General features: G+C 38.7%; 2 protein-coding genes across 10 annotated transcripts in view; one reads left to right on the top strand and one right to left on the bottom strand.

The window, feature by feature from the left end:
- TRIM37 (tripartite motif containing 37) overlaps nucleotides 1-969 on the top strand; it is a 240,633-nt gene extending 239,664 nt beyond the window's left edge. For all 9 annotated transcript variants that reach the window (XM_025440883.3, XM_025440882.3, XM_025440881.3 and 6 more), the window contains one exon: nucleotides 918-969. In XM_025440883.3, coding sequence (XP_025296668.1) covers nucleotides 918-954 — 37 coding nt within the window. In that variant the 3' untranslated portion in view covers nucleotides 955-969. The remainder of the gene's footprint in view (nucleotides 1-917) is intronic.
- The window catches only part of PPM1E (protein phosphatase, Mg2+/Mn2+ dependent 1E), a 213,465-nt gene that overhangs the window by 116,136 nt on the left and 83,237 nt on the right, over nucleotides 1-14,092 (bottom strand). The window lies entirely within an intron of this gene.

Below are 14,092 nucleotides of genomic sequence, written 5' to 3'. Positions count from 1 at the left end.
AGAGGACTCAGGTTCTCCACAAAGTTTCATTTTGTTTTCTGCTTGACAGCAGACTCCTCTGCTTTATTATTAGTCATTTCTAGTCTGGTCTTGGGGGTCCCCACAATTAGGTCCACCTTACTTTAAGTTTTTTTTACTCCAATTAGTTAACATACATTGTAACATTTTAGGTGTACAATATAGAGATTCAATACTTCTATAAAACACTGGTGCTTATGTGAACAATGTTTTTAAAAAATTAATGTCAAAGGTCATCACATATATTAAGTTTCATAAAACTTTGGTTTTGGGTTTTTTTTTTTTTTTTTTTTTTTTTTTTTTTAACTTTTATTTATTCATGATAGTCACAAAGAGAGAGAGAGAGAGGCAGAGACACAGGCAGAGGGAGAAGCAGGCTCCATGCACCGGGAGCCCGACGTGGGATTCGATCCCGGGTCTCCAGGATCGTGCCCTGGGCCAAAGGCAGGCGCCAAACCGCTGTGCCACCCAGGGATCCCTTGGGGTTTTTTTTTAAAGATTTTATTTATTTATTCATGAGAGACATAGAGAGATAGGCAGAAGGAGAAGCAGGCTCCCTGAGTGGAGCCTGATGTAGGACTCGAACCTGGCACCCTGGAATCATGCCCTGAGCCAAAGGCAGACAGACGCTCAACCACTGGGCCACCCAGGTGTCCCAGGTTCATAAAACTTTGATTTCCATTGTATTTGTGTGTGTGCATGCATACATACATGTGTATGTACTAAGCCATACTATATCACTTACTGTGGATTAAAGTTCAAAAAATATATTAAAAGCCGTTGCTATATATGTCTACGTAAGCAATAATTAAATCATGTCACCCACACACCTAAAATCCTTGTGACTTCCGAATCCACTTAAAATCTAACCTGGCTCTCTGCTCCTCCCTGTTTCACAGACAGCCACATCCTCTGGTGCAGTGCCCCGAGACATGATGGTGAATGTCGGAGTGAATGTATTTGGCCATATCGGGCACCTGGTCACGAGGGCTGCTTTTAACTCTGGCAAAATGGATATTGTTGCCATCAATGATCCCTTCATTGACTTCAAATACATGGTGTACGTGTTCCAGTATAATTCTATCCATGGCAAATTCCATGGCATGGGCAAGGCTGAGAACGGGAAACTTGCCATCAATGGAAAGTCCATCTCCATCTTCCAGGAGTGAGATCCGCCAACATCAAATGGAGTGATGCTGGTGCTAAGTATGTTGTGGAGTCCACTGGGGTCTTCACCACCATGGAGAAGGCTGGGGCTCACTTGAAGGGTGGGGCCAAGAGGGGCATCATCTCTGCTCCTGCTAATGCCCCCATGTTTGTGATAGGTGTGAACCATGAAAAATATGACAACTCCCTCAAGATTGTCAGCAATGACTCCTGTATCACCAACTGCTTGGCTCCTCTGACCAAGGTCATCTACAACAACTTTGGCATCATGGAGGGACTCATGAGCACTGTCCATGCCATCACTGCCACCTAGAAGACTGTGGACAGCCACTCTGGGAAGCTGTGGCATGACAGTCTAGGGGCTGCCCAGAACATCATCCCTGCTTCCAGTCCCTGCTTCCACTGGCACCACCAAGGCTGTAGGCAAGGTCATTGCTGAGATGAACAAGAAGCTCACCAGCATGGCCTCCTCCCAACATGTCAGTCTTGGATCTTATCTGCTGCCTGAAAAAAATTGCTAAATATGACAACGTCAAGAAGGTGGTGAAACAGGCATCAGAGAGCCCCCTCAATGGTATCTTGGGGTACACTGAAGACTCTTTTGTCTCCTGCAACTTTAACAGTGTCTCCTACTCTTTCACTTTTGATGCTGGGACTGGCATTGCTCTCAATGACCACTTTGTCAAGCCCATTTCCTGGTATGACAATGAATTTGGGTACAGCAACCGGGTGGTAGACCTTATGGTCCACATGGCCTCCAATAAGAGCCCCCTGAACCACCAGCCCCAGATAGAGCAAGAGGAAGAGAGAGGCAGCTGCTGGGGAGTCCCTGCCCCAACTTATCCCCTGAGAATCTCCCAACTTCCTATTTCCATCTCAGACCCCCTGAAGAAGGGGAGGGGCTTGGGGAGCCCTACCTTGTGATGTACCATTAATAAAGTATACTGTACCCAGCCCCCCAAATGATAATAATAGTAATAAAATAAAATCTAACCTTATCATGGGCAGAAAGGTCCTATATAGTCTGAACTCTCCCTCTCTCTTCAGTCTTACCACGTGTTACCTTCGTCTTAACCCGCTAATATCCTAGTCCTATCAGTCCCCTTTCAGGTCCTCAAACCTGACAAGTTATTTTGTTCTAAGGACCTTTACATATGTTCTTTTCCCCTTGTTTTACTGTCTATAATTTACTTTAAAATACTTTAGTGTGGGGACGCCTGGGTAGTTCAGCGGTTGAGTGTCTGCCTTCCGCCCAGGGTGTGATCCCAGAGTCCCTGGATCGAGTTCTGCGTCAGGCTCCCTGAATGGAGCCTGCTTCTCTCTCTGCCTGTGTCTCTGCCTCTCTGTATCTCATGAATAAATAAATAAAATCTTAAAAAATAAAATAAAACACTTTAGTGTGGGATGCCTGAGTGGCTCAGCAGCTGAGAATCTGCCTTTGGCTCAGGGCACAATCCTGGAGTTCCAGATCGAGTCCTACATCCGGCTCGTGCTTGGAGCCTGCTTCTCCTTCTGCCTAAGTCTCTGCCTCTCTCCTTCTGTGTCTCTCATGAATAAATAAGTTAAATATTAAAAAAAATACTTCAGTGTACAGTAAGATGGTTTATTTAAATCTGCTCTGTTGCTTTTCAATAAGGCTGGGTGTTAAACTGGATGGTAACAGGGGTGGTGGTATGCTCCCACAAGTGGCATTTGAAAATGTCTATGTGGAGGGGTACTTTTTGTTACTAAAATCCAGCTGGGGTGGGGGTGGGGTGTCACTGGTATTTATAGGCAGAATTCAGGGATGCTAAAATCCTATAACTTACAAGACAGTACTGCCTAATGAACTGTTCTATTCATATACCTATATAGCACATTCTCCTCATTCCCTATTATGAGAAACATGGATTCATGCTCTAAGGGCAGTTAATATTTAAAGGACTGTAATCCAGGAATACCTATTCCAGGGTATTTGAATGACTTTTATTTAAAAACAAAAACAAAAACAAAAAACATCTACCTTCTAAATTTCAGAGTTTGGTCTATTCACATTTAATGTAATTACTGAAATGGCTGGATTTACGTTTGCTATCTGTTTTCTAAATGTCTTACAGCTTTTTAATTCTGTCCCTCTGTTGCCACCTTCTCTTATGTTAGTTTAATATACCATTTTATCAGATTTTTAAACTATAATTTTGAGTATTTTCTTCTTCTTCTTTTCAAGATTTTATTTATTTATTTCAGAGAGAGAGAGAGAGAGAGAGAGAGAAAGAGAGAGAGAAGCAAATTTCCCCGCAGAGCAGGGAACCTGACACAAGGCTTTATTCAGAACCCTGAGATCATGACCTGAGCTGAAGGTAGACACTTAAACGACTGAGCCACCCAGGTGCCCCTTCTTTATGCCATTCTGACCTCTACCATTTCTGAGAAGTCAGCTATTATATATTTTGTTGTTCCTTTGTCTAGGAGTCATTTTTCTCGTGTTGCTTTCAAGATTTTGTCTTTGTCTCTTAGTAGTTTGACTATGAAGCATCTAGTTATGGATTTCTCTGTTTATCTTATCTGGGGCTTGGGGGTTTACTGAGTTCCTTAGATTTGCAGACTAATGTTTTTCCTCATATTTAAGAAGTGTTCAGCTATTATGTCTTTAAACACTTGTTCTTCTCTCCTTATGGGACTATTACACTTGTATGGGCATACACTTGATATTGTCTCACAGGTTGCTAAGACTGTTCATTGTTCTTCAGTCTTTTGTTCTCTGTTCAGTGGACTAGATAATTTGTCTTGATCTTTATTTCAATTCACCAATTCATTCTGCAATCTCAAATGCTCTCTTAGCCTATCTACTGAACTCATTTCAGTTACTGTAATCTTCAAATCCAGAATGTCCATTTGATTCTTTTAGTTACTTTCTATTTGTTTAATGATTTAATTATTTGGGTATATTTATAATAGTGGTTTTAAAATCTTTATCTACTAAAATACAACATCTGAGTTCATTTCTATTGATTGGTGACCTGAGCTGAAGGCAGACACTTAACCAACTGAGCCACCCAGATGCCCCCCAAACTAGACATTTTAAGTACTATTTTGTGACAATTATAAATTTTGAACTCTTATTTTTTCCTCCTGTGGTTATTACTGTTGTCTGGACTTCTGTAGAAACTGTCTTCCCATGATGTACAACTGTTAATTTATCTGCCCCTCTCCTACCACTCTCCCCTTCATTTGCTAAGCTCCAGTCATACAAATCTTATTTCTGCCTCTTGAATTCACCTAGCTTATTCCCTTTGCACTTTAGTTCCTTCAGCTTAGAATGCTCTTTCCCCCAATATTTACATAGCTGACTCCTTCTTAAATGCCATCTCCATAGAAACACCTTTCCTGTTACTCAAGTTAAAGTAGCTCTACCCCCAGTGACTATTACTTTTGCTTTTGCTCAAAATACTTATCATCAGGGCGCACCTGGGTGGCTCAGTGGCTGAGCATCTGCCTTTAGCTCAGGTCTTGATCCCGGAGTCCTAAAATCGAGTCCCACATGAGGCCCCCTGCAGGGAGCCTGCTTCCCCCTCTGCCTAGGTCTCTGCCTCTTTCTGTGTCTTTCATGAATAAATAATAAAATCTTTGAAAAAATACTTATCATCAGCTATAATTATCTATTTTGTCTATTGTCTGCCTCTCCCACTAGAAGTTTTCTGAGGGTAGGGATTATGTCTGCCTTGTTTACTCTTCTATCACCAGTGCCTAACAAGACATGACATATATCAGGTATGTAAGGAATATTTTTAGAACAAATAAACTAAAGAAGTAAGGTGGAATTAAAGTAATGCCAAACAACAAGTCAAATGTTTTTTGAATGTCTAAGTTCTAGGCATTGGATTTTATGTCTTCACAAAAAAAAAAAAAAAAAAAAAAAAAAAAAAATCCCGTATTTCAGGTGTGGTAAATCATCTGCAAGTCACTCTTTTAATAGAATTAAAGGATGCTACTACAGTCATCAGCAGGATATTAAGAGCAATTTAAATCCCACTGGAGCAACTTACTATAAAGATTATTTATTTATGTTTAGTGAAGTATTTGGAGACATTTTCTAAAATCTATACAGATATTATATAACAACCCAGGAAAAGAGCATTTTATATAAAAGTGCTTGCCTATCAACAGGATGTTAAAACAAGCTGTTCAAGTAAATATCAAAACATTTAAGAAATGATATGCCATTCCTTTATATTGCCTTTATGCAGTTGGTACCTGTTTTTGGATTCTGTGTGTTTAAAGCAAGAAAAAATAGTTCATTTCCCAGAAAGGTGGTTGAAGAGTTAGAGCTTAGAGCTACAGGTTGCCTAAATTTGAAGTAATTGCAACATTCATGAGGAGCTAGAGGGAAAAAAAAATCACTGAAATGTTTTTAATTTCTTTTGAGACTAAGTAGGGTCAGAATGTATGAGCATATTAGATGGGAAGTATGAGCTGAAAGCAAGTGATTGTGAGGGAATCTTGTGGCCACCAAGACTGGGTCTCCCTACTGTCTTTATCATGAGGAATGAGAATTATATGTTTTAGTTCAAACATGAGTTCAGATAAGGTCAGCACTTTCTCACAACTTTGCAATACTTTGGAAGCTATCTCTAACACTTCTACTTTTATTTATTTTTTTATTTTTTAAAGATTTCATTTATTCATGAGAGACACACAGAGAGAGAGAGAGAGAGAGAGGCAGAGACACAGGCAGAGGGAGAAGCAGGCTCCATGCAGGGAGCCCGACATGGGACTCGATCCCGAGTCTCCAGGATCACACCCTGGGCTGCAGGCGGCACTAAACCGCTGCGCCACTGGGGCTGCCCCACACTTCTACTTTTAAATTAAACAGATAAGCATACTACAAGATATACATATGACAATGTAGAGTGTTTGTTAAACTATATATTAAAATGTTAAAGATTTTTTAAAGAATATTTTGAGATACCACTATTATATGAGAGGGTTTTTTTAACGATTTTATTTATTCATGAGAGACAGAGACAGAGACACAGGCAGAGGGAGCAGCAGGCTCCATGCAGGGAGCCCGATGTGGGACTCCATCCTGGGTCTCCAGGATCGTGCCCCAGGCTGAAGGCGGCGTTAAACCGCTGAGCCCCCGGGCTGCCCTGTCCAGCTTCCTAATGCAAGAATACTCCAAGCTTCTTGTTTGGTTTATGCCGTGCACTAAATGCAGACACTATTCTAGAAACTGAATAATGGTCACACAACCCCTTATCCAAAGCTCTTGGGGTTATACTGGTAATGGAATTTCTAATCATTTGTCTAGTAACCTCCAAGACCAGTTTTTCCTAAAATGATAAATGTAAAAACCTAAAAGCCCCAGTGAATTATTGAGTACTCAGGCGACTAAGGGATATGATTGATTTGATGATATTTAAAGTAAAAAAATATATGGATTATGGTTCCATCACTATCAAATTCATCTAACTTTCACTAATTTATAATACAGACTAGCTAGTATATAGCTATTACACTTTAGTGATGAATATTTCAACTTAGGAACTGACTAAATTTGTTGATGAACAATAAAAAATAATGTTGAAAAATTTTAGAAAACAAAACATTATAGACAATGGAGGAATTGTGTAAGAAGTGCCTTCCACTGAAAGCATCTGTCTTTACCAGGGAGTAGTTTTCTTTTTCCTTTTTTTTTTTTTTTAATCTTTTTTATTGGAGTTCAATTTGCCAACATATAGCATAATACCCAGTGCTCATCCCGCCAAGTGCCACCCTCAGTGCCCGTCACCCAACACCCCATCCCTCCACCCACCTCCCCTTCCATTACCCCTTGCTAGTTTCCCAGAGTTAGGTGTCTCCCATGTTCTGCCACCCTCACTGATATTTCCCATTCATTTTCTCTCCTTTCCCCTTTATTCTTTTTCACTATCTTTTATATTCCCCGAATGAATGAGACCATATAATGTTTGTCCTTCTCCAATTGACTTACTTCACTCAGCATAATACCCTCCAGTTCCATCCACATTGAAGCAAATGTTGGGTATTTGTCGTTTCTAATGGCTGAGTAATATTACATTGTATACATAGACCACATCTTCTTTATCCATTCATCTTTCGATGGACACCAAGGCTTCTTACACAGTTTGGCTATTGTGGACATTGCTGCTATAAACATTGGGGCATGGGTGTCCTGTCATTTCACTGCATCTGTATCTTTGGGGTAAATCCCCAGCAGTGCAATTGCTGGGTTGTAGGGCAGCTCTATTTTTAACTCTGAGGAACCTCCACACATTTTTCAAGAGTGGCTGTACGAGTTCACATTCCCACCAACAGTGCAAGAGGGTTGCCCTTTCTCCACATCCTCTCCAACAGTTGTTGTTTCCCGTCTTGTTAATTTTCCCCATTCTCACTGGTGTGAGGTGGTATCTCATTGTGGTTTTGATTTGTATTTCCCTGATGGCAAGTGATGCGGAGCATTTCCTCATGTGCTTGTTGGCCATGTCTATGTCTTCCTCTGTGAATTTTCTGTTCATGTCTTTTGCCCATTTCATGATTGGATTGCTTGTTGTTTTGCTGTTGAGTTTAATAGGTTCTTTATAGATCTTGGATACTAGCCCTTTATCTGATAGGTCATTTGCAACTATCTTCTCCCATTCTGCAGGTTGTCTTTTAGTTTTGTTGACTGTTTCTTTTGCTGTGCAGAAGTTTTTTATCCTGATTAAGTCCCAATAATTCATTTTTGCTTTTGTTTTCCTTGCCTTCATAGATGTATCTTGTAAAAAGTTGCTGTGGCCAAGTTCAAAAAGGGTGTTGCCTGTGTTCTTCTCTAGGATTTATGATGGATTCTTGTCTCACATTTAGATTTTTCATCCAGTGCTCGCTTCGGCAGCACATATACTAAAATTAGATCTTTCATCCATTTTGAGTTTATCTTTGTGTATGGTGTAGGAGAATGGTCTAGTTTCATTTTTCTGCACGTGGCTGTCCAATTTTCCCAACACCATTTATTGAAGACTGCCCTTTTTCCAGTGGATAGTCTTTCCTGCTTTGTCGAATATTAGTTGACCATAGAGTTGAGGGCCAATTTCTGGATTCTCTATTCTGTTCCATTGATCTATGTGTCTGTTTTTGTGCCAGTACCACACTGTCTTGACGATCACAGCTTTGTAGTACAACCTGAAATCTGGCATTGTGATGCCCCCGGCTCTGGTTTTCTTTTTTAATATTCCCCTGGCTATTTGGGATCTTTTCTGATTCCACACAAATCTTAAGATGATTTGTTCCAACTCTCTGAAGAAAGTCTATGGTATTTTGATAGGGATTGCATTAAACGTGTAAATTGTCCTGGGTAGCATTGACATTTTCACAATATTATTTCTTCCAATCCATGAGCATGGAATATTTTTCCTCAATTTCTTTCAGAAGTATTCTGTAGTTTATAGGGTATAGATCCTTTACCTCTTTGGTTAGGTTTATTCCTAGGTATCTTATGCTTTTGGGTGCAATTGTAAATGAGATCGACTCCTTAATTTCTTTCTTCAGTCTCATTGTTAGTGTATAGAAATGCCACTGATTTCTGGGCATTGATTTTGTATCCTGCCACACTGCCGAATTGCTGTATGAGTTCTAGCAATCTTGAGGTGAAGTCTTTTGGGTTCTCTATGTACAGTATCATGTCATCTGCAAAGAGGGAGAGTTTGACTTCTTCTTTGCCAATATGAATGCCTTTTATTTCTTTTTGTTGCCTGATTGCTGTGGCTAGGACTCCTAGTACTATGTTAAATAGCAGTGGTGAGTGGACATCCCTGTCGTGTTCCTGATCTTAGGGGAAAGGCTCCCAGGGTTTCCCCATTGAGAATGATATTTGCTGTGGGCTTTTCGTAAATGGCTTTTAAGATGCTGAGGAATGTTCCCTCTATCCCTACACTCTGAAAAGTTTTGAACAGGAATGGATGCTGTATTTGTCAAATGCTTTCTCTGCATCTATTGAGAGGATCACATGGTTCTTGTTTTTTCTCTTGTTGATATGATCTATCATGTTGATTGCTTTATGAGTGTTGAACCAGCCTTGCATCCTGGGGATAAATCCCACTTGGTCATGATGAATAATCTTATTAATGTACTGTTGGATCCTATTGGCTAGTATCTTGTTGAGAATTTTTGCAACTGTGTTCATCTGGAATATTGGTCCATAATTCTCCTTTTTGGTGGTGTCTTTGTCTGGTTTTGGAATTAAGGTGATGCTGGCCTCATAGAACGAGTTTGGAAGTATTCCATCCCTTTCTATCTTTCGGAACAGCTTTAGAAGAACAGGTATTGTTTTTTCTTTAAACGTTTGATAGAATTCCCCTGGGAAGCCATCTGGCCCTGGACTTTTGTGTCGTGGGAGGTTTTTGATGACTGCTTCAATTTCCTTCCCTGGTTATCAGCCTGTTCAGGTTTTCTATTTCTTCCTGTTCCAGTTTTGGTAGTTTGTGGTTTTCCAGAAATGCATCCATTTCTTCTAGATTGCCTAATTTATTGGCGTATAGCTGCTCATATGTTTTTAAAATTGTTTGTATTTCCTTGGTATTGGTTGTGATCTCTCCTTTTTCATTCATGATTTTATTAATTAGAATTTTTCTCTTATTTTTAATAAGGCTGGCTAATGGTTTATCTATCTTATTAATTCTTTCAAAGAACCAACTCCTGATTTTGTTGATCTGTTCTACAGTTCTAGTCTCTATTTCATTGAGTTCTGGTCGAATCTTTATTAACTCTCTTCTTCTGCTGGGTGTAGGTTTTATATTTGCTGTTCTTTCTCCAGTTCCTTTAGGTTCAAGGTTAGCTTGTGTATTTGACTTTTTTCCAGTTTTTTGAGAGACGCTTGTATTGTGATGTATTTCCCTCTCAGGACTGCTTTTGCTGTATATCAAAGATTTTGAATGGTTGTATCTTCATTCTCATTAGTTTCCATGGAAGGGAGTAGTTTTCTAAAACAAATCTACTAGTGTAGTTCTTAACATACTTAACTGTAATTTCAAATTTGTGTATTTCCATGTGCTAAAAATTATACAAGAACCTGAAGTTGAGCAGCCCCGGTGGCCCAGTGGTTTAGCACTGCCCTCAGCCCGGGGTGTGATCCTGGAGACCTGGGATTGAGTCCCACGTCAGGCTCCCTGCATGGAGCCTGCTTCTCCCTCTGCCTGTGTGTCTGCCCACCCCCCCCCGTGTCTGTCATAAATAAATAAATAAAATATTTGTTAAAAAAAAGACTACATATATTAAATAATGGAAGACAATAGTATTGGAAGATAGATAGACATAGAAATCAATAAAACAGAATAAAGAATCCAGAAATAGACTCATTTTTGACGAAAGCATAAAGGCAACTGAATGAAGTATTCTGTAATGGTGTTAGGATAATTAGTCATTTACAGACAATAAACTGAACCTTGATCTAAAGCTCACAATTTATACAAAAATTAACTGAAAAAGGATCTTTGATCTAAACACTACGAAACTTCTAGAAGAAAATACAGGAGAAACTCTTCATGACCTAAGTTTAAGTAAGAAGTTCTTATACATGACACCAAAAGTAGAATCCATAAGAGAAAAAAAGGACTTCATGAAGATTAAACATTTTTGCTCTCTGAAAGATACCATGACAGGAGGAAATATTTGCAAATTACATGTTTGACAAAGTATTTACATTCACAACATTTAAGAACTCTATACATTCAACAGTAAATAAACAACCCAATTAGAAAATAGGCAAAAGCTATACCAACAATACATGCATGGCAAATAGGCACATGAAAAGATATTCAAGAACATTAGCTATCAAAGAAATGCAAATTTAAGCCACCATGAGATACCACTATATACCTATTAGAACAGCTAGAATAAAAAATGCAGACAATACTGTACTGGGTTCAGTTGTGTCCTCTGAAAATTCATGTCTATCTGGAACCTTAAAATGTGATCATATTTAGAGAATCTTTGCAGATGTAAATAATTAAGATGAGGCTATAGTGGATTACAGTGGGCCCTAAATACAATAATTGGTGTCCGTATAAGATCATATGAACACATAGAAACACAGAGCAGACACACACAAAGGAAGATGGGCATATGAAAACAGAGGCAGAGATTGGAGTTAGGCTACCACAACACAAGGAATACCAAGCATTTCCAACAACTACCAGAAGCTAGAACAAATCATGGGATGGTTTCTTCCTCAGAGCATGGCCTCATCAATCTCTTAAATTCTTATTTCTAGCCTACGTAACTATGGGGAAAAAAATTAGCACCCAGTTTGTAGTAATTTGTTATGGCAGCCCTATGAAACAAATACAAATACTAAATACCAGTTAGAAATATGGAACAAGGGGAGCTTGGGTGGCTCAGTCCCTTAAATGTCTGCCTTCAATTTAGGTCATGATCTCAGGATCCTTGGATTGAGCCCTGCATCATTCCCTGCTTCTCCCTTTCCCTCTGCCCCTCTCCTCCCCTCCCACTTATGCATTCTCTCTTTCTCTCTCAAATAAATAATAACATCTTTTTAAAAATTGATAAAAAATAAAGACATGGAGCAATAGGATCTTTCATGCATTACTTGTGGGAATTACTTGTGGGAATGTAAAATGGTACCATCACTCTTAAAAATTGTTTGGCAGTTTTTCATCAAGTTAAACAAATATGACACAACTCAGCAACTACACTTCTGGATATTTACCCTACAGAATTAAGAACTTATGCTCACACAGAAACCTGTACATGAATTTTCGTAGCAGCTTTATTTGTAATAGTCAAAAGTTGGAAACAACCCAAATAACCTTCAGAGGATGAATGGATTAACAAGCTATGGTAAATTCCTACAATGGAATACTATACAGCAATAAAAATAAATGAACTATTGGTACACATTAACAGTATAGCAGGACCTTAAGGGCTCATTCTTATTTTAAAAAAAAAATCCTAAAACAAATACCATATGATTTCACTCATATGTGGAATTTAAGAAACAAAACAGATGAACATAGGGAGAGGGAAGGAAAAATGAAATAAGATGAAAGTGAGAGGCAAACCGTAAGAGATGCTGAACTCTAGGACAAACAGGGTTGCTGGAGGGGAGGTGGTTGGTGGGGGAGGCATAACTGGGTGATGGGCATTAAGAAGGGCACTAGATGTAATGAGCACTGGGTGTTATATGCAACTGATAAATCACTAACTTCTACCCCTGAAACTAAAACTAAACAAAACAAAACAACAATCCCAAAGGTCACATACTACATGATCCCATTTATACAACAGTCTTAAAATGATAGAAAACAGAGAAGAGTGGTTGTCAGGGGTTATAACTGGGATATGCCTATAAAGGGACAGAACGTGGAAGTTTCTTTGGGAATTTCTGTAAGCTAATTGTTATGTTGGTTATATGAATTTATACATATGATAAAATTTCATAGAACTATACAGCAGGAAAAAAATTTTTTAAAGGAGTATATGTAATGGAGCACCTGGGTGGCTCAGTTGGTTAAGTGTCCAACTCTTGGTTTCGGCTCAAATCATTATCTCAGGGTCATGAAATCAAGCCTGCATCAGGCTCTGCACTAGGCACACTCTCTCCTCCTCTCAAAAAAAAAAAAAAAGAGAATATGTGTAAAATTTAATGAAATCCAAATAAAGTCTATAGTTTAGTTAATAAGTTTAGTTCATAGCGTTGTGCCAATGTCTGTTTTCTGGGTTTTATACTGGTTTTTATTCTGGTAATTATACTATGGTTACAGTTTATTTAGCCCATAGTTTTCTCTTTCAGTATCTTAACAAAATGTATAAACACAGATGCAGGTAATAATAAATTTGCATCCATTTGCACTCCTATGAATTTGACTTTGGACTTTTTATTCCCTTATTTGCATTTCTTTGTTCAAATGTAGGCTTAGCAGAAAACTTGCCTTTTTTCCACACCTGTACTGATGACATCTAATCTGTTGTCATTAGAGGAAGGTAGATAAAGAGTACCTGTGAATTCTCTGTACTATTTTTACAAATTTTTATTTATTTATTTTAGAGAATGAGAGAGCACATGGGGGAGGGGCAAAGGGAGAGAGAGAGTCTTACGCAAACTCTGCACTAAGCATGGAGCCTGACGTGGGGCTAGATCCCACAACCTTTGAGATCATAACTCCAGCAGAAACCAAGAGTTGGATGCTCACCAAAATGTGCCATCCAGGTGCCCCTATTTTTGCAACTTCTATGTGAGTCTAAAATTATTTCAAAATAAAATGTTTTATTTTATTCTTTTCTTGAGAGAAAGAGCATACATACAGATGTGCACATGTAAAGGAGGGGCAGAGGGGGAGAGAAAATCTTAAGCATGCTCAATGCCCAGCACAGAGCCTTATATGAAACTGGATCTTACAATCCTGAGATCATGAGCTGAGCCAAAATCAAGAGTTGGATACTTAACCAACTAAGTGACCCAGGCACTTGAAAATAAAAGTTTTAAAGAATTGTATTTTCTTTATTTGCATAGTAGATTTAACCCTCAACCTATAACCTAAAGTTGTGGCACAATTGTATTGGGAATCAAGGGAGAGGAGGTAAGTGGTAACAGTAATTATATGAAGTTATTAAATCTTCACTTTCTAGAGTAGAAAACAGAGTTAATGCCTAAAACTGAAAAAAGCAAGAAACAGCAATAGAGCTATTCTTTAGACAGGGAAATTCCAGAAGCAATGACTAAAAATAATTGTTTCGAGGAGGATTTGGGTATAGAGAATAGGATAAGAGATGGTTCTTTTTATTATAAGCTTTATATATAAAATAGTATTCTACTTCACCTCACCCAAAACATGTTTGTCTATGTACTACACTGAACAAAAATAAACATTTTAAAAATCTACAGATTCTCATGTTCTACCCCAAGACTTACTGTGTA

This window comes from Canis lupus, chromosome 9 (genome assembly GCF_003254725.2).
Source record: "Canis lupus dingo isolate Sandy chromosome 9, ASM325472v2, whole genome shotgun sequence".
NCBI classification, from domain to species: domain Eukaryota; kingdom Metazoa; phylum Chordata; class Mammalia; order Carnivora; family Canidae; genus Canis; species Canis lupus.
The sequence above is the reverse complement of the archived record's forward strand: the minus strand, read 5'-3'. Positions and strand labels throughout refer to the sequence as shown.